At 44.1% G+C, this 24023-nt stretch overlaps 2 protein-coding genes across 6 annotated transcripts in view; both read left to right on the plus strand.

The window, feature by feature from the left end:
• The window catches only part of ALG14 (ALG14 UDP-N-acetylglucosaminyltransferase subunit), a 154775-nt gene extending 151319 nt beyond the window's left edge, over positions 1 to 3456 (plus strand). The window contains exon 6 of the mRNA XM_081486227.1: positions 3381 to 3456. The gene's annotated coding sequence lies outside the window, so the exon portion shown is untranslated. The remainder of the gene's footprint in view (positions 1 to 3380) is intronic.
• Positions 3457 to 3990: 534 nt separating this feature from the next.
• The window catches only part of CNN3 (calponin 3), a 28902-nt gene continuing 8869 nt past the window's right edge, over positions 3991 to 24023 (plus strand). For 3 of the 5 annotated variants that reach the window (XM_081486209.1, XM_081486210.1, XM_081486213.1), the window contains exon 1: positions 3991 to 4279. In XM_081486209.1, the coding sequence (XP_081342335.1) occupies positions 4223 to 4279 (57 nt within the window). In that variant the 5' untranslated portion in view covers positions 3991 to 4222. Of the gene's footprint in view, positions 4280 to 5339; positions 5489 to 17896; positions 18057 to 19444; positions 19621 to 20440; positions 20516 to 24023 lie in introns of those variants that run through there. The other 2 variants (XM_081486211.1, XM_081486212.1) reach the window with 2 other exon arrangements.

Raw genomic sequence — 24023 nt, forward strand, 5'->3', positions numbered from 1 at the left:
GGGTGAGATGGCTGGATGGCATCACCGACTCAATGAAAGTGAGTTTGAGTAAACTCCAGGAGTTGGTGATGGCAGGGAAGCCTGGCATGCTGCCGTCCATGGGGTCGCAAAGAGTTGGACACAACTAAGCGACTTTCACACACACACACACATTGTTATTATTGAATGTTCTGGGTCTTTGTTGCTGCATGGGCTTTCCTCTAGTTGTGGCAAGCAGGGGCTACTCTCCAGTTACAGCGCACGAGCTTCTCATTGTGGTGGCTACTCTTGTTGTGGAGCAAGGGCTCAAGGCTGCACAGGTTTCAGTAATTGCGCCTCCTAGGCTCTAGAACTCAGGCTCAGTAGTTGTGCCTCATAGGCTTAATTGCTCCAAGGCATGTGGGATCTTCCTGGACCAGGGATCAAACCTGTGTCTCCTGCATTGACAGGTAGATTCTTTACCACCGAGCCACCAGGGAAGCCTAACAGGGATATTTTGGATGGTAAAAAAAGAACATTATCAAAGAGATTCATCAGGACTCCCTGAGACAAACAATATTAGCAGTACTCCTTTTCACTCCTGGAAGTATTCCTATTTGCGTGATAAATTATATGATCTTGCTGCCCATGATACACCTCTAATATTGCTTAGCACATAGTAGGTGCTTAAAAGTTGCTTAGTCTCCTCCGAGTCTTCTAATAGGATAAACTGATGCCTTCTTGCTTCTTTGTAATTCTCCGGCATTGTGTATTTACAGGGTGTATTCTCCAAAACATTTTTTGCTATTGCCCATGTGGGAAGGTATGTGACAAGTGTGACCCACAGATTTGTGTTTGTGAAACAACACTTTCTTACAGCTCCCCACCAACTTCTTTTAATTAATGGGAATTTGGAAAGAGTATTGACCTCTATAAGAGCATTTATTTCAATTCTGCATATTAAGGCAGCTCCAGTTAAAATAATTGAGATTGTTGTATCACACCTGGTAGTTATTTTGTAATGTGAAATTTTACTTTCTAGCATTTGCTGACACATTCTATTGTTAGACTTTGGTCAGGATTTTTAAAATCTATTCTGGTAATGATAAGTTAAAGATGTCTACTATAATAGGAAAACACGAAAAATGGGGGAAAGATTGAAAAAATCCTTCATGAAAAAGATATACTCATGACAAAAATAAGCACATGAAAAGATGCCTAGTATCATTACTTATTTGGGAAATTAAAATTTAAACCACAATGAGGTATCACCTTACATCTATTAGAATTGCTAAATTTAAAAATATTGACCATAACAAGTGTTGATGAGGATGCAGAGAAGCTGGAACTCTTGTACACTGCTGGTAGGAATATAAAGTGGTACAATTATTTTGGAAAAGATTGGCAATTTCTTGAAAAGTGAAACCTATACCTTTCTTATGATCCAGTCATTCCACTCATAGGTATTTATGCAAGAAAAATGATAGCATATGTCCATAAAAAGACTTGTACATGAATTTTCATATAGCTTTATTTGCAATATCTAAAAAACTGGAAACAACATAAATGTTCAACAGCAAGAGGATGGAGATACACACACACACACACACACACACACACACACACACACACACAATGGGGGAGACCTGAGTTCGATCCCTGGGTTGGGAAGATTCCCTGGAGGAAGGCATGGCAACCCACTCCAGTATTCTTGCCTGGAGAATTCCCATGGACAGAGGAGCCTGGTGGGCTGCAGTCCATGGGGTCACAGGAGTCGGACACTGACTGAGTGACCTAGCACAGCACAGCATACTGTGGTATAACCTTACAATGGAATGCTACTCAGTAATGATGAACTCCTGATATATGCTACAATGTTAACTAAGCTCAAAATGATTTTGCTGAGTGAAAGAAGCCATTTGAAATGGAAACATTGTATGGCCTCATTTATATAAAAGTCTAGGAAAGGCAAACTGACATGCAGAGACAGAAAATGTATCCATGGTTGTTTGATCAGGTTGGGTAGCAAGGAGGAGAAAGGGAGGGATTAAAAAAGACCCATTTTAAAGTATATAGTGACATTAAGTACATTTTCATTGTTTTATGACTATTACCAGTATCCATTTCCAGAATTCTTTCATCATTCCAAGCTAACCTTTGTACCCATTAAACAATAACCCCCCTACAAAAAGGTCACATTTTTGTCTTTGTTTCCATGATGAAATTGAATATGATTCTTGTATATTCTATGATACAAGGAATGACCTTGAAGTAGATGAAAGTGATTTTGACTCTATGTTCTCCATCTTACTGTAGTCAGACAAGCTTACATCATATGTTCTCCATCTTACTGTAGTGAGACAAGCTTACATCACAGCAGGAACAGCGTGTGATGGAATTGTGACTTGTACCTCAAATTTGGCCCCCACTTCTCACTCTTTAGTCCCAAAGAAAAGTGGGTGCAGTCTTGTCCATGACACTCAGCCACTATCACACTACTGGAAAAGCAGCCTAAACTGCTTGCCTCACCAATCCTAGGTCAATTGTGTCATTTCTGTGTGGGATGACTGACCTAATTATCATTCCTACCTCCTTACTAAATTAGCAAATCACATATAAATCATTCACTTTCCTCCCTACTAGTCTCCTCCACTTTCTACCCTCCCTCCACAGAATCAGTCAAAAGCCCTTGAAAAGCTAATAGCACTTTTGTGCATTTTCTTTCAAAGTTGGCCTGTTCATTTCTGTTCCAGGCGGGCTCAACTATGGGAAAAAGTTTGACTCCTCCTCTCAAGCAGTTTGCCACACCTGGTTCCGTGATCTGTTCTGGCACAGCAGCTGGTGTTTGCTAAACAGAACTCTTACACTAGACTCTCAGGGATTGAAACATGTCCTAAGTGTGCACGAGAAAGTTATGGCAAGAGGCAAAGCTTCAGAGGCCGGGAGACCTGGGTCAGTATACTTCGGTCTCTGAGTTTTGGCTTTCTCACCCCTAAAATGGATGTGATGTCTACCTATGGGTTGTTTGAGAGGGGTAAATAAGAACGTGTTTGGAGGGTGTCTAGAACAGTGCCAGGCACTCTGATGAATGAGGAGAGTTCTGTTGCCTTCCTTCTCTCTATCAAGTTACTTGAGATCTGAGGGAAAGAAAGCGATGCGTTGGAAGCGGGACCATGAAAAGATGGAGGCTCTTCTGGCCTAAAGGATGCAAGTTTACTTAGCTCTACACAAAAGATCTGGCTCAAAGAAGCCTACGGGTTAGGGGGGGGAAATATATATATATAACAGTCACCGGGGTTTTTGGATTAGCTGAACCCCGGATAAAAGATGCTTGTAAAAAGGAGTTGGTGCGAATCCAGAAAATGACTTAAAATGCCCATGCTCTGCCATGGCACATTCCCCACTTTTTTTTTTCCGTACAGCACACACACAGTGAGCTCGAATTTGGCCCGAAGCCTTGACTGTTCCCAGGACGGCAGCAGTGGAGAGGTCAGACCAACAGGTGTGGGAAGCTGCAGGGTAAGGGAGGAAGAAGCAGGTGTCGGAGGAGGGGGGCCCCCCTTTCTCGGGCACAGGGGCTCCAAGGCTGCTCCCCGCATCGAATGGAGGGGTCCTGCCCGCCACCTGCGCGCGCGGGGTCTGAGCCAGGGAGGAGGCAGAAGGAGGCCGTAGATCAGCCACGGGCCAACCCTGGTGGGCTTCCCTTCCCTTTGCTGGCCGCAAGCGGATGCCTGGAAGTTGACGCGAACTCCGGGCCGCTGCGAAGCCCCCGGGAGCCAGGGCGACTCCCATTGCGGAGCAGGCCTCCGTCGGCGCTGCCTGCTCCTCCGGGCCTGGAGGAGGGGCCGCTTCGCCCCTGCAAGGCGTGAGGGCGGGGACCGGGACCAGAGACCCGCGCCAGGAGGGAGCGCGGCGCCCGCCGCCCTTCAATTGGCCGCGCCGCCCCCTCTCAGGAGACGCGGGAGGCGGCGGCCCTCCATTGGTCGGGCTAGTCGGCCAATCCCTGAAAGTCCGGGGAAGGCGGTGGGGAGCAGTTCGTGCGGGACTCCGGAGCCGAGCGGGAGCGTCTTGGGGACCTCGTCCGACCGAGTAGCCGAGGCACCGCCCGCGTCCCGCCGCCGCGTCCCGGCGACTCCTGCGCTGCCCAGGAGAGCGAGCTCCGAGCATCTTGTAGTGCGGCCACTCCTCGGGGCCAGGAGCGGGGAAACAGAGTGCGAGAAGCCCCCGGACCCGAACTCAGCCTCTTCCCGCCGTTCGAGTCATCATGACCCACTTCAACAAGGGCCCTTCCTATGGGCTCTCGGCCGAGGTCAAGAACAAGGTATGCCTGGGCTCGGGTGGGGCGGGACCCTGGGGCCAGAGGTGGGATGGAGGGCGCCGCCCCGGGACCCTGAGACCCGGGTGGCTGGGGCCGCGCTTCTCCCCGCGCTCCTTGGCTAGCGGGCTTCGCGAATAGTAGATGTCGGAGCGGGGCAGGGGGTGCGCAAGAGTTTCTGCGCGTCCCCGTCCTGTCCCCGGCTGCAAGCGCAGGCTCCCGGGCGCTCTGCTGGCTTTGTTCCAGCGCCGCGGGCCGAGGCTAGCGACGGGCGGTGGGTTCCCTGGCTCTTGGAATCCCTCAGCGCCGTTCCTTGGTTCCAGGAGCGAGTCCGCGGCTGCAGGACGCACCCCTCCGGGAAGGGGGCGCTCCTGCGTGGTCATTCGCCTTTAGGTGGGGCCCGTCGGCACGGCTGGGGACCCAGCGAGCAGCCTCCGCCATCCACCCCGGCCGGGGCCCCTGGCAGACCCTGCACCTTCACCCACTCTAGCCCCCGGGCGGAATTCAAAGCCGCGAGTAAAGTTAGGCGGTTAGTGGGCAAACTGGGTCCCCATTGTTCCTCGCCTCTTGCCGGGGTGGGAGACCGCTGGGCCCCACGCAAGGACTTTAGGACCACCGGAAGGACGGGAGCCGACCAGAACCCTTCCTGGTTTTCGAATCCTGGTGCCAATTACTGCTGCTTTTGCGGCAAGAGGAGACAAAGCCTTAGCGCGCCTCTTAGGGAATATCTGCTGTAGACTTGAGCTTTTTTTTTTTTTTCTTAAAAAACCCAAAACACTGAAGTTTTTAGTACGTTAGACTTTAACGGTATCAAGGAAATCTTCGTGCGTTGCTTTTGTTCAGGGTTTATTTGCCGATGTGGACTGTAGTTTGGAGTGATTGGGCTTTGGTAACGCTCGGTTTTGCTACTTTGCCCAGCATAAGAATGCGTTGAGTTTATCTTTGGGACTTTCGGTCTGGGAAAGAGATGAGAGGGGTCCCCCTCCCCAAACTCTCTCCTTCCTTCCTCCCTCCCTGCATTCCAAGCCCATGACATCAGGGGTTTCTGGGGGGAGAGAACAGCCAATCGGCGCGGAACTGCGCACAGAACGCGCATTGTCTCCTTTCTGCTGTTCTGGCCAAAGCGCCACAAAAGAGGGCTGCTGTGGTTTAATTCCCATTAACCTCCCGGGAGCCGAAGCATGTCAGGATTGCCACCGAACCGTCCTACCTCTGGTAGAATTCACCGGCATTGTCAGAACTGTAACATCCCAGCGTTGGGGGTGTAGGAAGTGTGGAGGGAATTACCTAGGGACCATAAAGCGCACTATTGTCACACCCCAAGGGAGAATTGTGGCTCTGCTCAATCCCTGATATAGAATCTCCACATCATATTATTAATTCAGTTGTTACTAAATTCTAAACAATCTTTGAAGCAAGCAGTTGATTTTAGTTTGTGTATCTAAAATTGAAATTTAGATCTTTTACCTTGTCAAGTGTGTTGCCCCTATTAGAAAACGGTTTCCTGAACATTATTTGGAAGAACAGAAAAAAGTGGTGTGTGAGTACAAACCCTACCAACTGAAAACTGATAGACTGTTATGCTGTTCTTACCAAGGTTTGCAAGTGGACCTTTAGGAGTCCTTTCAGTGGAATCAGTGTGTCCAATCTGCTGGATGTAATAGCCTGGCCTGGCTTGTGCACATTAATTTTAATTTGCCCTTGAGATACTTGCAAGGGCAAGATACTTGCAGATACTTGTCTCTGATACGGGTATGGCAACCCGTAAGTCTCTACCTTTTGCGTTGTAAATGAGGTACTGATAACGTTGGGAGTCCTTCAAGTGACTGGCTTTTCTTCCTTGTTAATATCCATGTTAATTTCTTTTTGCTGATTAATGAAGGAACTTCTGCCCCTTTCCTACTTATTATTGAGTCGACTGAAGGAAGTGCATAGACTGAGGCTAGATCACTGTAATTATTATACATTTTTAAAAATAGTAAAACCTCAGCTTTCAGGGTCTTTGGAAAGTTGGTTTTAACTTTTGGTTTGTATAACTGTGGGTTTATCCCTTTAAGCATCAAACCAACCTTTAATAACCCCTTTCATTTGTATGGTTCTTTCAGACAGTATCCTTTCATAGGAAGTCTTTTGATCTCCACAGCAGAGCAGCCCTCTGAGATGGGGAGGATTTCTGGGATTACCCAACATCATTTACAGATCAGGATGCTGAAGCTCAGAGAGGTGTGATTTGCTCAAGATTACAGGAAAAAGTTGGAATATTCTAAGAATTTTAACTCGAGGAGTGATGTCTTAGTTTAGTGGAGTACTTAGGGCTGTTCTGTTACCAGTCACTATTGTCTATCCCCCTCCCCGCTATTTTTGCTGTCCACCTGTCACTTCTGGCATCATGATTATTCATTTAATGCTGTTTTAACTGGGCTTGGGAATCAAATATCCCTGTTTGCTAATTCTTTGTATGAGATAATGCATTTCAGCTGTGGGCTCAGAACCACCTGATGAGTGGGTCTGTGGAACTTGAACTTTGACATTGCTTTATTTGGGTAGCTTTTGATTTCTTCTTGCTTTTTCTCTATGTATTGCATAACATAACTTGCTTTTTCTCTATGATAGGTTGCTTAAATGTCAGTTTTTTTTTTTCCTTAAAACCTCATTTAACCATGTGGGTGGTGGTAGTGTGGTATGGACCTTGGAGTGAGGCAGACGTGGGTTCTAATCCCCCCCTGCCACTTAACTGCCTTGAATGATGTTGGGCAAGTTATTTGATATTTCTGTCCTAGTTTCCTAATCAGTAAATGGGGGAAGTAATAGTTACCACCGCTAAACTTTGTGTTACTGAGATGTGTCTGGCTTGTAGTAAGTACTCAATGAATATGTTGTGGATATTAATTCTTATAATAGAAAATTAGCATTGGTATTATATTTCTTAGACTTGTATGTCACTGCCTCCTTAAGTATTCCATTTTATTTTAAAAAGCCTTTATTTATATTTGAGCTGTGAAAGCAGTTCATCAATGAATTGAGGAAGCCTTTGATCTCAGATAGCTTTAATTAATAAAATATCAAGGGAAAATCAGCCAATTTAAGATACTTGTTTGAGAAGAAATAATACATGGCAGAACGTACAAATTTTTTTTTTGTTTTTAATTGGCAAGAAGATGTTTGGAAACAGCCTAAAAAAAATAGAATCCTTTAGCCTGCAGTATAACAATCTGTCTCTAATAACAAGAAAAGGATCATAACTTGCAATCTACAAAGACTATAATGTAGTAGAAGGTCCAGGAAAATATAGAAGCTGGTATAGATAGTTCAGTGAGAGATGGAAACAAAGTAGAAAGGTCTTACATGGATCATACAGGTTGAGCCAGGCCCTTGACTGCATCTAGGGGATCAGAGGTAAATACCTCTGTGCCTTATAAACCGTGGAAACATGACAGGCCTCGAAGGGAAGCACAGCATTTCTGACACTTGGCTCTGATGTTGGAGTCAGGGTGCATGCATGCTCAGTCCTGTCCAACTCTATGACCCCCAGAGTAGCCTGCCAGGCTCCTCTGTCCATGGGATTTCCCAGGCAAGAATACTGGAGTGGGTTGCCATTTCCTCCTCCAGGGGATCTTCCCGACCCAGGGATCCAACCTTGGTCTCCTGAAGCTCCTTCACTGGCAGGCGGATTCTTTACCACCGCGCCACCTGGGAATCCAGGGTACTTTCTTGTAAAGCTGAGGATGCAGTGAAGTACGCCCTCACCAGTCTTAGAGCAAGTGCTGCAGGGGGCACTTACAGTTCTCAGGGAAGTGGAGGAGTTAGCTGTGGGGCAGGAGTGAGTGAAGTTGCAGTGATCTTACCTGGACATGTTTTTGGGGAGGGGTCTAATTGAGATATTAAGAAGAATGGAATTGGAACGCACATTCTCACAGTTTTCCGCTCCCAGGGAAGGTCTGATTTGAGCAAAGTAGCTTCTCACACAGTCTTCTTGGTTTCAAGATGGTATCCCTCAGCAGACAAAAACCACTTTGGAAGACTTACTACTAAAATTGTAAGTCTTTAAAAAGTAAGTTAAGCGATCATAGAGTAATAATTAAATATTATTAACAAACGCCCCATTGAGACCCTGCTAGCCTGCCAGCCCAGTGCCATTTGGACAAGCAGTTTGCTCCACCGATCGGAGTAACCCCAGGGTGATAGTGGACTCCTGTAAATTGTGCTCTAAGGTGGTCTGCCTCGTTTTGCTGCTAGAGGATCCTGATAAAAATGTATGGATAGGTTGAGCTTTAGCTTTTTTTGACTTTACAGTTCAGTGTTAGCTTTTTAATTTAGAACTTTTTGTTTATTATCTCTTTACGCCAGCAGTAGGATCTTTGTCTTATTCACTTGTGAGATATCTCAAAATACTATCTTTTAGAATACTACTTTGCACATAATGGATGCCCAATAAGTATTTATTTATTTAATGAATTTATTCATCAGGAATAGATTTTACTGTCTCTAGAAACTAGAACGGAGAAGGCAATGGCACCCCACTCCAGTACTCTTGCCTGGAAAATCCCATGGACGGAGGAGCCTGGTAGGCTACAGCCCATGGGGTCGCTAAGAGTCGGACACGACTGAGCGACTTCACTTTCACTTTTCCCTTTCATGCACTGGAGAAGGAAATGGCAACCCACTCCAGTATTCTTGCCTGGAGAATCCCAGGGATGGCAGAGCCTGGTGGGCTGCCTTCTATGGGGTCGCACAGAGTCGGACACGACTGAAGCGACTTAGCAGCAGCAGCAGTAGCAGCAGAAACTAGAAAGTAGCAGTATTTGAGAAGTCTATGTAAAGAAATTCTATGGTACAAGTGTGAAATTTTTGAAGGACGTGGTGATTTTTATAGTTCATTTTTCTTCAGTTTCTTTTCATTGTTAATACTACACTGAAAATTTATCACTGACATAATTCCTTCTTGTTGTTGAAGTTCTTTCTTAGACTCCCAGGTTAGGGAGGAACAGTAGAGATCCCCTCTGCAAGACTCTGTCAGGTCATCTCCCAAAAGGCCTCCTGTGAAGTGGCCCTTAAGCCCACCTGGATATGTACCACTCCTGGTAGGGGTGTATCATTGCAATTTGCCTGCTTTTTGGGTTTGTTTTCCTTTCTTGACCAAAACAATAAAGGAAAAACAGTTTGCTGAATTGAGAAGAGGTACCTGTTACCCATTTAAAATACTCAGACTTATTTACTCTGGAATATTAATGAGGATCATTATCAAACTCACTATCCTATGATCTACAGCTTTTTACATTCTTTTCTTTGTGGAAATTGTGCTCTTGGTCTACCTCTGTCCTTTAAAATTCCCAAAGTGAGCTTGACAGTGAAGGCCTTGCTGCTACCATCATTAACAAGAGTCAGATCCTCTATTTCTCTCGGCGTTTTCCCTTTCCAGGTGGGATCACGAGATCAGTAATTGTTTTCTTTTCACAGAACAATGTATCAGGAACCCCAGTTAATATTATATATTACATTAAAAAAAAAAAAAAACCACAGTTGGGTGGTTTTGGTTTTTCAGCCAGTCATGACCATTATGTCTAAGAGAGAGGGGAAATGTTTATTTCTCATCTCAATATGACTAGGTTATGGGAAGGAGCTTGAGCTTGTTAGAATTTTTTTGGAGGTTTCATTTTCTTCTAGGCATCCTTCTATAACGTGTACTATGTGCCTTGGCTTTCCTGAACTCTGAGCTCTAGCCACATGGGCTTTTAACTGTTACTCATATGTACTTGTGCTCAGGTTTTTGTTCAGGGTTTTTTGAGCCTGCGGTTGATTCACGCTATTTGTGGGGCCTGAAGCTTATACAGTTTAGAGTTCATCATTACAAAAAGTATTTTGCAAATTTTATGAAAACATGACCATGGGAATCTTTCTGAACTTGAAGATGTCAAGCAGGTCCCCTCTGAAAATTCTTCTCCATGAGAAAGTAGAACCTAGTGGCCCTGGAGGCTCTGACTGGCTCCTAATCTTGGTTCTGCCTCTTACCCTGTGACTTTGGGCAAATAACCTCTCAGTGTCTCATCTGTAGAGTGTGGGTATGCTAGTACCTATCTGTCAGGTTTGGGGTGAAATAAGACAGACAATCTATGTAACATGTTTCAAGTAATACCTAGAACCCAAAGTACACATTATGACGTTAGCAATTGTTCCATTTTGCTCTGTTGGTTAGGTTCAGTCCTGTGTTCTCCCCAGCTTCTTTTACCTTCTAGATTTAGAGATTATCTTGAGGACTCGGACATTCATGCACCAATCTGTGTCTGAATGAGGCTTCTGGCAGATAGGGGACTACAGAGCCGAGCAATACCTCTCTATTTGTAACTCAGGACTGTGATCTGCTCCCTGAGTCCTGATTCACACCTTCTCCCCCGGCAGCCTGTAATGGAGTCCTGCAGTGAACCCTGGGGCGTCTCTCTGTTCACACTGCCCTCAGGGCCGTGGACTTCTGTGTAGAGCTAGAGGCCTTGCTTTCTGGGTGTATCAGTACTTGGCTTTTTCTTCCTAAGAAATCAATTTCTGTGAGACACGGTACACCTTTCATTTCTGGATTTCAGACAGGGTGGGTATTCCTCCGGAGAGGACCGATAAACATTTACCTTGTAGTATTGTCACTGGAGGCCTTCAGTCTTAAATGGTCTTAGGAAGGTTCTCCCTAGACCTGTGTGAAGCAAGTCCATGAGGAGGAAAGACTTAATTCCTAGCTTCCCCCAGGCCGGTAGGGAGGGAACTTCTTCAATGTCTTCCTTCCTCCCAGGACCAGGAAGCTTCAGGGTGTGAGTGTGGGGCAGGCATATCCACCCAGGGAAGGTCAGGTATTAGGGATGCAAGTGCAAAGAGAGGAGGCCCTCTGGGCAAGTCATAACCCAAGCATTTATGGCCCTTTCCTCTCTTCCCCCACACGTCTTCCAGGGGGATCCCAGCTGCTGAGTGGCTGGGCACGCTGGCTATGATATCACTGTTGTTTCTTCTTTCCTCTTCTCAGATGTTTGCACACTAATCTTTCATCATTATCTTAAGCCTCTCTGCCTGCCTAGTGCTGCAGAAGGCTCCTCAGTTGGATGGAGAGAGTGCTTGATGATTGCAGTTTTCCCTCCCTGCTTTTGTTTCATGTGGGAGGAAATAGAGAAAATAATCAATACCATGTGTAGTGAGTCTCTTATAACTTCAACATGTGATTCTACTTTGGAAGCAAAAATAGCAACAGCAATCATACTTCTAATTGAGTATAGAAACTCTGCTTATATGAAATAGCACATTTTGAGCTTGTTGGGAGTCCTTGGCCCTTAGGAGCTGAGCTGGAACCTTAGGGCTGCTCTTCAGGGTGCTCCCACAGCCAGATCTCTTCCCCTGAATGGACATGCATTCGTCTCTGTCTTTCCCTTTCTTCAGAGACCTGGATGTGAATAAAACCCCCTCCCCCAACCTCACCTCAGCCCCCCCACACACATACACACACGCACCGAGGCATGGGCTTTGCCTGCCAGGTTTTTGTTCCTAAATTTCTTCCTCTCTGGGCTTTGTTTTTTTCATTTTCTGTTTCTCCTTTCAATGACAACTCTGCTGTTGACACCCTTTCCAGCATTTTCTAAAACATGCATGTGGAAGGAAGCTACTTTTTTTAGGGGCCAGTGGAAGAACTGAAATGTTTTTAGTCTGAGGTATCTCTGCCAAATCTCTTACTATGAACTTTTGAACCATGCTGGCAACACCCTTCGAGACTACAGGTTCCGGGGCTGGTTTGAATCGAAGCTGCAGCAAGTTCACTGTGCACCGATCTGCTGCACTGATGGTGCTGGTTGTTTTTGGATGCCTTCTCACATCTTCCTGAGTTGGAAGGACTTTTTAAGCCACGGAGTCTAAGCCACCACCCTGTTCTCAGTTCTTAATCTTTGTCTGCAGGCCGCAGAGTTGCCTGTGCTAGCTTAGAGAGTTCCTATCTCAGTTTAGTTAGAAGGATGGGAGTGGGAGAACATTCAGGGGTGGAAAAGACTCAGACTTTGGAGCCACACGTGGTCCAGATGAATCCTTGCCAAGCCCGTGACCTTGGACAAGTCATCACTGCATGAATACGATGCATCTACCTTGGGATACCATCTTCCTTGCCTATGAGAACCTCTTTTCTTTTTTGATCCTTATTTTATGAATGAACTATTTGTCAGGAAGAATGCAAACAGTAAGAAAATATGAAAGTAAAGAAGCAAAAGTATCCTGTATCCCTTACCCCCACCCAACTGCTTGTACAACTTTAAATATCATTTGGACATTTTAGAAATTGAATTACAGTCTATCGTGTGGACTTCCATTATGTATTTATTCATTACTTCCCTACTGGTGGATATTTCCTTAAAAAGGGACTTGTGTGGAAAAGTGTATAACTTCTGACCCAACATTTGAATGTGCTTATGGATATTTCCAACTTGCTGCCTAAAAAACAGTTGACTAGTTCCCACTAATGGTTCAAAAAAGAAGGGAGATCTCCTTTTGATGTTAAAAACAAACAAAACTATCAGAGCAGCCTTGTCGAAATTCATGTCACTTGCTTTAGTTCTTTATTTTCAAGTCTTGAGTCAGTGACATTTGTGGCCCCCACTCCATCTGTCACCTCCACCAGACTCAAGTGGGAGTTGGCAATGAGATGAGGCTAAAGAATGGAGTGAGAGCATCTCTTTTTATAAATTGTTGGACTATAATTTTAAAAAAAAATAGCTCAGTTGGCATCAAAATGATAACCTTATCAAAATAGCTATCAAAGAGTAGCTGGACAGGAGTGGCCTGCAAAATGTAGATAGAAAGTGAAGGGTTAACATTCATTGCGTTAAGATTTATGTAAATGAAGTCATTGATTCTTCTCAGCACCTTCTGATGTGAGTGTTATTAATGATCTCTGATATACAGGTGAGGAAAGAGGCATGGCAGAGATGGGACTCTAAATAGAGCATTCAGTTTCCGGGGTGCATGCTCCTAACCATTTTAATTTGAGGTCAGAACTCAGGGCAAATTGGCATCTCTCAGGGGAGGAGGAGAAAGCAGACCAGAGGGGGAAGCTCCAGATCTTTTAACAAGAAGTCAGAAGGAAGAGAGGTGGGAGGGGGCCCCAGGAGTGCTGCAGACAGGCCCGGAAAAGGAAACAGGCCACCAGACTTGGCCACGGAGAGATCACTGGTGACCTTTTAAGAGATCATTTTCAGTAGAGCAAATTTCTGATGGGAGTGGAGTGGGATTTAGGAACAAGTACTAAGTGAGGAAATGGAGAGGATTGTCTTGATATAGAAGAGAAACAGGACAGTGTTTGAGGCTGGCAGCAGGTTCAACTGAAGATGTGCTTGTTTCAGACAAGATAGGGATAGTCTGTGCCCATTGATGAACTAGATAAAGGCCAGGGCTCAATACACATGGCGGGTGGGAGCAAAGCAGCACAGAGAAGAAGCTTTGCCATGAAAAACTGGGACGGTATTGGGTTGGCCAAAAAGTTCTTTCAGCTTTTCCCATGTTACAAAAAGCCAAATGAACTTTTTGGCCAACCTGATAAAAAGGACGAGGACCACAGAAACAGAACCGAGGTGGATAAGACATCCCTTTTTCTGTTGCGAGTGCTGTGTTGCTCTTCTCATAGAGCCCCTGATATCTGATGGCATACGCAGCAGGAGCAGGAGAAGAGGGTCCAGGCCAAGGCCTCCGTGTGGAAAACACTGTTGATTCAGCTGCTTCTCTGCTCAGTCCTCCTGGAGCCCCCTTTGCAGCCTGGGCACTGCTCGCTCTTCATTCCCTTCCTTGGCCCTTGATTGGAAAGGATGCGAAGTTGGGCTGATTTTGTTATTTGTGCCTGGGTGACCAGCGAGCCTTCATGACACAGCGTCCAGGATACCTTGGTGTTGGGTGCAGCCATCTGATGGAGGCTTCCGTGCTTCCAGAGAAACTCACTTTCACCCTCCCTTTCTGTGCTCTCAGATTGCATTACAATCAGGTACAATGTGGAGTTAGTTTTTACTCTTGAGATGCCAGAGTGCCCTCATGGAAAATTCCTTCCCTCTAGTTTTCATGGGGGGAAAAAAGGCAGTGATAGCTTGCACAGACAATACATCTTAAGACTCTCATGAAATATCTCTAGCCAGCATCTATCCTACATGTAAAATAAGATGTTCCAATCCTGTTCTTTGCTGGTTGTATAAAGCCATCTCTCCAATGGGCAGACTCCATCATAGTAAGCAGAAAGGGACCCCCAAGAGGAGCTCCCCTGAGAGCTAATGAGATGGTGGGGTCTGTTTCTCCTTGGCCTACTTTCCACTGTTGTCCATCAGAAGCTCAGAGTAGGGGGCAGTGTGTGTTCTGACTCTGTGCCAGGGTAAGCAGCCGGGAACACTTGGGTGAGCGTGGTCAGTGGTCTGGAAGTGGAGAGGGCTTCCAAGCTGGGGAGAGACGAGTTTACAGTTGACACTTGGGATGTGAGAGTGGATTTCATGCCTTCTTCCTCAGGTCATGATGGACTCCGAGACTTATCCTATGAAGCAAACTTGCCAATGAATAGACATTCTCAAGCTACAAAAAACTACTGCCATGATACTCCTTGTAATTACAGAAAAAGAAAGGAATAATTTTCAGTGCTGTTCACATGCCCGACTCAAGATTATTTAAGAGGCTTCTTGGGTAGCACAGTTGTAGAGAATCTGCCTGCCAACGCAGGAGAGGTAGGTTCAATCTCTGGGTCCGTGAGATCCCCTGGAGTAGGAAATGGCAACCCGATCCAGTGTTCTTGCCTGGAAAATTCCATAGACAGAGGAGCCTGGCGGGCTACAGTCCATGGGGTTGCAAAGAGTCGGACACAACCGAGTGACTGAGTACGTGCGCATGCACACACACACACACACACAGAGTTCTATGAGGAGACAAGTGCCTGAAAATCTTGCTTAGTCTCTAAGTTGTGTCCTTGCCACCTGTGCTTCATTGGTGCACATCTCCTCCCCTCTTGTGTGCCTCTAGTTGGCTCCCTAGGATTTCTGCGATTTATCCAGGGTCCACCGTCTTTGTGGCATTCAGAATAAATCACTCCCTCTTCTCTATGACGTCCATCTACACAGTTAGACGGTACTAGTGTGTTTCACCTGCCCCCAGAGACCCTTCTAGGTCACACGTAGCCATTCCCAGCTGACCAGTCTCTCATGATAGGCTATATACGGTTTTCCTAATCTTTTCCCCACCCAATTTGCTCCTTCTAGAAACTGATCCCAGTGTGTCAATGTCTTCTTTCAGAGCGTGGCACACAGAACTGACTACCAGGGTACAGTGGGATTATTAACTAACTCTTTTGTTTGACTATAAAGTACTAACTCATTCTGTTTTGATCAATGTCATCACCTGATGAGGCGGTCTGGAGGAAGATTCCAATCCGTGCTTTGGCAGGTTGATTTCTTTGAGTCTCTAAAGTAGGGGTGATGATAATTGCCTAAGGCTTTATAGTTCACATACTCCTCTCACATTTATTTCATTTAAATAATCCTTTCTTTGATTTACTCTCATGAGGCTGTTTTCATCAAACAAATAAGATGAGCAATAGTGTGTATTTTATAAATAATTGTAGACCTCTGTAGACCAAGATAGCATTCACTTTTTTTAGGATCACTGAGTAAGCATTACTGGTTAGTTCTAGAACTTTGGGGCAGGATTTTACATATATCTTGAAGACTTTGTTTATTAAGCTAGGATCTTTCAGAATACGAAACTATTCCCAATTTATGTTCTGTAAGTTCAATAAGTGTGTCCAATAGTTTCAAATCATTAATTACCAAAACAGAAGAGCTCTAACTCTTAGCCTCTGGGTACCCATCCCTAGGAGCCCCTCCCGCCTTGACGTAGATCAGCACAGCGGGCACGGTTGTTCCTTGTGACCTGGCCCTACTTCTAGGGTTACAAAACTGGGCTTCAGGAGTGCCATAGACATAAGGGACTTTTATCAGAAAGTAAAACAGATATGTCCCTAGTGATCCATCTAAGATGACTAGATTGGTAGATCAAGGAGATGTGATGCCCATAAGAGCCAGGCATTCAAATGCAGATGCCTTTCGGTAACAGGAGAGATTTTTAAATCTGTGGCAATTTCCTAGTCTGGTAATAATGTTGGTGAATAAAAAAAACAACTTGCTGAGTGTCCACTATGGGCAGGCATGGGCTGTAAGGGTGGAAAGATGAGTGAAGCCTCTTCTGCCGGCAAGAAGACACAGGCAGGTGTTCTTGGATGTGCCTTGCAGACCTACGCTGGCTCCTGGTGGTGACTGTGTGCCCCTAAGTGCCAACACACCTTTTCTGGAGTCCACTGGAGCATGACAGCCAGGCTCTTCAGCTTGTAAAGGAGAGGCCCTTGTCTTTGGGTGGGAGTGTGGAGGAGTGGGCCCCTCTCTAGGTTCCTATTAACTACTGTTTGCCAAGATTTCTTACACGGGAAGCTATTCAGTATACACATCTTTACTCATCATTATTTTTGAGTCTGGATTTTTCTGGGAATCCAGCCTCTATGATTACTTGCTCCTTGTTTAAGTTTTAACTTTCTAAATCTACTTTTTAACTATCTATAGTCTAAATTCTGTAGTCTGACGGTCATTTTCTACATAGAGAAGACAAAGTTGACATTCTGTTGTTTCTGCATTTCCCTGCCCTTTGTTAGTTATACTGTTCGCTTTAGGACCTGGATCAGCTCCTCTTAAGTTATTTTAAAATCTCTAATTTCTTGTTAATTTCACAGTATTCATAGGTTGAGTCATAGTATTTTTGTATTTGTTTGACTATACATATTTGGAGTGGAAATTTTGTGCTGGTGCCATATGTTGCTACCTTGATCTGAAGATTAAGCTGTACCTCTCAGAGAAGGGCCCACATTTAAAACGCCTTAGATGTTGCCCTGGTTTACCCCAGGCAGATGTGGCTTTCCATAGCTCGGGAATATACAGTCATTTCCTGTAAATATTGAGTAAGTTCAGGCTACAGGATGAGTCTCGGATTCTATAGTGAACTTGAGGAAGTTGCAGTCTACCTTGACATCAATGTAAAGTGATTTTCTCTAGAATTCCTACCCCCTACTCCCCATAAGATATAAACCTGCCTTTAATTTTTTAAGTTAAAAAAACTTTTTTTTTCCCCCATTTAAGTAAAAAAAGTATGTTGAAAGTATAGGTGAGCCCCCGATCCCATGCTTCTCTCTTCCCTGGAGAAGCTGTTTTCTTGTACTTGGTATTTATCCCTCCCACAGGAGCCAATTTTAATCCATTGTTTAAAGTTGAGGATAGTAGACTGAACATTTGTACTAGCTACTTTTTTTCCCTTCAATTTTATACTTTTTATTATTTATTCAAGAAATTAAAAACATCTTTATACACCTTTTAAAGGTTATGTCCCATTTATAATTGTTACAGAATCTCAGCTATATTCCCCATGTTGTACAATACATCCTCGAACCTACTGTACAACCAACAGTTTGTACCTCCCACTGCCCCATCCCTAAATTCCTAAATTGCTCCCCCCAGGTGTTAACTACTAGTTTCGTTCTCTGTGTTTATGAGTCTGCTGCTTTTCTGACAAACCCACTTAAAAAAATAACTTGATCCCTTTCTCCAGCAGTAATCTGAAAAGAATGAGAATTTGGAATGCGAAGACAGGTAGGAAGAAGAGTGGAGATGTGTGGTGATGGGAATGGAAAGCAGTTATGGGCAGTATGTGGGATGAGCCTGTCTGCAGTGGCATCTTCTTTTTGAATTGTGGACGGTAAAGAGAACAGGTTAGTGTGGGATTTGGTTCATACAGGTTCTGTACTCAAGCTTGAAACCAGAGGGAAGGGGGCAGGGCGCAACCTTTAAAAGAACAACGTAGCCCGAGGACACTACATAAACTGACTAGAACCAAATGGAGGTGACTTCCACTAGATCTTGAGCCTTAGTGTATGTTCATTGTAACACATCAGCAAGCTAGATGGTACACCCACAGGTGCCATGACTTAACAGCCTGCAATCCTGCAATAAAGGTCAAAAAGTGGCAGTGGCCCAATTCCTGGAAATCCCTACCCCTTCCCCAAAATAGCTAGAATACTCTTCCCACTCATTACCCTATGTAATTGTTGTTTAGTTACAGAGTTGTATCTGACTCTTTTGCATCCCCATGGCCTGTAACCTGCCTGACTCCTCTGTCCATGGGATTTCCCAGGCAAGAATACTAGAGTAGGTTATGCTATTTCCTTCTCCAGGCGATCTTCCAGACCCAGGGATCAAACCTGCATCTCCCGCATTGGCAGGCGGATTCTTTATGACTGAGCTACCTGGGAAGCCCACCCTATGAAATTACCCACCTCTATAAAAACTGACAACCCCACATCCTGGGGCCACTCTTCACCTTCTGAGATAGCTCACACTCTGTCGAGTCAGTTTCTAAATCACTTCTTAACTATCATTTTGTCTCTCACTGAATTCTTTCTGTGATGGGACATCAAGAACCTGAGCTTCATCAATTCCTGAGACCAGATGTGATCTCAGTTAAAAGACAAATTTGAGTCGCAATCTGAGTTGCACAGTTTCAAGCCGATATAAATGGCTAGTGTTAATTCGGAGATATGTGTGTATATGTGTGAGGCATTGAGATGGGCTTCCTCCTCACAGTGATCTTGGAAGGAAGAAGACTACTTGTAAGAAATGAGGTCGCCAGAGTGAAGTTTCTTAGGTCACTCTGGAATTGGAAACACAGTTTTTGGAAGGTGGACTTCAAAGCATGTGATCTTTGGTCTGTTGTATCCCCACGCGAATACTTAAAAATTTACCAAGGTGTTTTACATGCTTGGAGGATCTTTTGGGGGAGGGGTTTAAGGTAGGTAAACCCTGTTAAAGCCTGTTCATTGTGTTGCATGAGGTATCGATAGGGACAAGTGATAAAGCAAAGGAAGGGAAGTGGCATCTTGATACTTCAGGTGGAAATTGACTATTTGTTTCTTGTTTTGAGACTGGTGGTCCCAGTCTTTCTATTCTCCCTTTACTTTAAATACTCTGTTCTTTTTAAATATCCTTCTTTATTCTCCATGGGGTCTCAGTGAGTCAGACACGACTTAGCGACTGAACAACAATAATTCTTTTTTTTGGCAAATGTCTCAACACACCTTGTTTATTTGTCTCTTTCCACTAGAACTTAAGCTTTTAGGGCAGAGTCTTTGGCTTTGAATCATGCCTGTTACACAGTCACCATTTGAGTGAAAGGAAAAAGGAATACAGAAGGAAATTGAAGGAAGAATCCGAGACACAACTGGATCACTTGAAAGAGGGAAGCTGACACTGAATGTGATTTTACATAGAGAGTTTGGGGTAATGCTGGATTGTCCTGCTGGCTTGAAACAGTCTAGTTGAGAGTTCAGGCATAGCTGAAATTCGGGGGATGCCATTGTAACTACCAGAGATAGAAACCTGTCTGTCTGCTTCAGGTTTTAACACCAGGGCAAGAATAGAGATGCAGACATAGAGAAACTGACATGTGGGCACGGATGAGGGAGTTGTGATTTGCGAGATTAGCATGGATATATTTACACTACCATGTGTAAAATACATAGCTAGTGGGAAGCAGCTGTATAGCACGGGGAGCTCAGCTCAGTGCTCTATGATGACCTAGAGAGGTAGGATGTAGGGGTGGTGGGAGTGAGGCTCAAGAGGAAGGAAAGTATTAGTCACTTAGTCATGTCTAACTCTTTGTGCCCCCATGGACTGTAGCTTGCCAGGCTCCTCTGTCCATGGAATTCTCCAGGCAAGAATACTGGAGTGGGTTGCCATTCCCTTCTCCAGGGGATCTTCCTAACCCAGGGACTGAACCCAGGTCTCCTGCATTGCGGGCAGATTGTTTACCATCTGCGCCACCAGGGGAGCCCTAAGAGGGAGGGGATATATGTATACATACCGCTGATTCATTTCATTGTACAGCAGAAACGAACACAACATTGTAAAGCAATTATACTCCAAAAGAAAGAAGAAACTGTACAGAAAAACAGGAGTTTCAAAAAAGAAAAGTATTGTGAGAAGCAATATGTGGGAAAGACACGCCTTTATTCTTTAGCAGATTCTAGGATATCCTGGGTGTAAGTGGGCCGTCAAACACTTCTTGTACGTATGTAATCATCACTCTTCCTCATGCCAGGTACCGCTCCATCTTTCTACTAAATCACCTCTTGGCTGAATACTCCATAGTACAGTGTGGGAACAGCACTTTCAGGTCAGTTGTTGAGATGCTTTGGAGGCTTGGTTTCCCTTGTTACTCAGTGTCCCCTTGTAGGGATTCCGAGGGAAACTTCTCAGACTTCAGTGCCAGGAAGGGCTGGGCAGTTCCTAACAGCCGGCAGGAGCAGGCGTTTATCTGATCTTATGTCTCCCTTTACTATAAGGAAGTTTAGGCTCTCAGGGCCTGTGTTTTTGAAGGGGATCTTTTTCTAGTGCTGTTTTGCACACGATTTATTGTAAGATAAATGCGATCTGGAAGAAGACTTGCAGACAGGACAGGTGCTTACCCCTGGGGAGGTGGGAAGGATGTGGGATTTGGGGGAGGAGTGAAGAGAGACCTGTACTTTTAACTGTGTGTGTGTGTGTGTTTGTGCTTAGTTGTTCAGTCAAGTTCAACTCTTTGCAACCCTTCAGGCTGTAACCCACCAGGCTCCTCTGTCCACGGGATTTCCCAGGCAAGGATACTAGAGTCGGTTGCCATTTCCTTCTCTGGGGATCTTCCCGACCCAGGGATCGAATCTGAGTATCCTGTGTCTCCTGCATTGCAGGCAGATTTTTTACCTGCTGAGCCAAAGATTTGTTTTCCTATCTCTCCCAAAGAGTCTTTTTAGATGTTTTTCTTAATTGCCTGCTAACCTAATTTAATACAAAGGAACAGAGTTTGTTGGGGGAGGGTCACAAATGATTGTAATATCTAAGAGAATGCATTGCTCTACATACTTAATTTTTTTAAACAAGTTATTTTAGAAATCCAAAAGAAAGCTCACACAACTGGAGGACTGCGCTGCCTTTGAACTGTAGGGTGACTCCACACTGGAGCTCTTGGCTGCTCTGTGGAGAGCGTGGGAAGGAGCAGAGACTGGAGCCACTCTGGGCCTGGGCCCTGGCTCAGAAGCACTGTAACAGGAGGATGGGCTATGCCATCAAATGCCCTGGAGGCTTTTTCCCAGTCTTCATTTCTGCTTTTTGATTGTATTTGGCAAGGTGGGCGTGTTTGGTGAGCTTTTGAGAGAAGCCTCCAACAGGTGTTCTCTGCAGTTGTAGGAAAGTCATTTGCAAGAGTGTCTTGGTGTGAGAAGAGTTGGTAGGCCCCGCTATAGAGAATTCCTGTTTAGGGAAGGATGGGTGTTTAGGGAAGGAGGCAGGGCCCTATGAGGAACCAGGGACTGCTGTGGACTTGAAAGGACCAGGCAGAAATTCTGAAAGCTGCTTAGGAAGGTCAAATAAAATAAATCTTAGAGACTAGTACAGAAGTGAATGTTTATAAACAACTTAGAGGAGTGATTTTTGAACAGACTAAAGTGAAGTTTCCATAAGGTATTAATGAGATAAGATTAAGTAATTTTTAAAGGTAACTTTTTTGGTGCAAGGGAAAAGAATGTCAGCATTTGCTTACTGCCTGATGTTTAGAAATGAAAGCTTTTTAGACAAAAATAGTAAGTAAATTTTATTGGCCAAAGCCTACTTTTTATTTTTAATTGCTCTCAGTCCCTTGATTTTAAAAGATGTGTATAACAGTTTAAAAATAACCTATGTAGTTAAACAATATAATTACATTAGTTTGAGGTGTAGTCTAGTATACTTTTAAAGGAATTTTATGATTTCTGCATCCATTGGAACAGAGCTGCAGGCTAGAAGCTAAGAGACAAATTGAAATAGATTTTTCTCCCTAGATTTCATAAATTTTTTATTTTAAACTTAAAAAAAAAGTGCACATTCCTAAGTCTTGAACTCTATTAAGCTGACATGATTGCAGAAAGCAGTCACCTATTAGCAGTATTTGGGCAGAAAAATCCTTGGTACTCCTTCACATAAAGGAAAATTCTTTAAGTGAAAACCAATCATTACATGATGTGGAAGCATACCTGGTTTTCATTTTTAGTTTATCACTTGAGGTGTTGAGCTTTGCATATATGAGCTTACGAATTTTTTCTTTGCATGTGCTATTATTACATTAAGTCTGTCTCAGAGACAGTCAGCAAGTGGTCTAGAGCCCCACTTGTAACTAGTCAGAGTAAGGGTTTGAACCCAGGTCCCTCTAAGTCCAGTTCTTGATTTTTCTCGCATCACTCTCTTGATAAGAACAGTGAACAGAGGAGATGAAAATTTCTCTCTGGTGTTCCTTCTGGGATATTTCATGTTACATCTGTAATCACTCAGTGGTTTGGGGCATGGCACCAAACCTGTCAGAAACATTTTGAAATGTAAATATGCTTTTATTTTTTTTGGTTGAATAATAATTGGTCTGATTTGGTTAAGAATTACCACCACAACCCCACAAGAAAAACAAAACCCCTTCAACATAACTTCCATCTCTACAATGGAAAATATGAAGAGAAAGAATTTATTTTTAAATTTTATTTTGGAGTACATATAGTTAACAATATTGTTAGTTTCACTTGTATGGCAAAGTGATTCAGTTATATCAGTACGTGTATCCATTTATTTTCACGTAAGAGACGAATTTCTTTACAATTTTTGCTGATTAACCAACTTATTTAACAGAATGCTTAGAATGGGAACAGACCTGTTTCACTTATTCAGCCTTCCTGTTGTATAGACAGGAAATGGTTCAGAAGTGTGATGAATTAACCAGTGGTCCCTAGCAAAATGGGTAGAGCCAGGCTTTAGCCAAGGTAGAGCCCCTCCTAGCCTAGGATATTGTGTTTCTTTGATTCATTGAAATGCCTCTCCCAGTTGAGAGTGCTTTGCTTTTGAAAAAGATTCAGCTCACTCTTAGATATTGTTTGTCATAGCTATGCTTACTACTTTCTACTTTTCTTCTTTGCTTGCCCTTTTCCATCCACTTTCCCCTTACTCCCAAATTTATTTAGAGAGAACTTCTTTTCTAGCCACCTAGACCAGGATTTCAGTGTGAAAATAGAGCCAAGTCTTGAAATTTTTCTAATTTGTTATTTATTCCATTTTCTAACGGTGCCATGCGTAAATAGGTATATTTGGTATGTTGGAGGAGATGCATTATCCAGGAATATTTGTCTGAGGTATATATAATAGGAGATGGCTCCTTCCTTCACACCAGAGGCTGTGTGTTCCTGTGGCAGAACCTTCGAGCATCACTACCTCCTTCTCCCTGTTCACACATTTAGATGCCCATGTAACTCAGACTGGCAGGAAGTCAGAATAGATAGATGTGTGACTTCTGGGGATTGGGGGTCCTCGTGCAAGAAGTTAACACAGTGTTGTGCCCGAACTATCTCATATAAACTAATCTCCAAGCCAAACCTTAATCCAGGAAACACTGCACAGTGTTACTTACCTTAACATGAAAATATAAACTCATTAAATTTCCATTTTTGATGGCTAGTTAAGTAAATCTACAGCTTAAATAAGTTACTATTTTGTCAAAGGCTGTTGAGCTCTTTCTCTAATTTGTGGAGCAATGCAGATGATAAGGACTGCTGTCTCAACATATATGTGTGCTAAGTAGCTTCGGTCGTGTCTAACTCTTTTGCGACCCTATGGACTGTAGCCCATCAGGCTCC

The sequence above is a fragment of the Giraffa tippelskirchi genome, chromosome 5 (assembly GCF_054371585.1).
Source record: "Giraffa tippelskirchi isolate mGirTip1 chromosome 5, T2T-mGirTip1v1.2.pri, whole genome shotgun sequence".
NCBI lineage: Eukaryota > Metazoa > Chordata > Mammalia > Artiodactyla > Giraffidae > Giraffa > Giraffa tippelskirchi.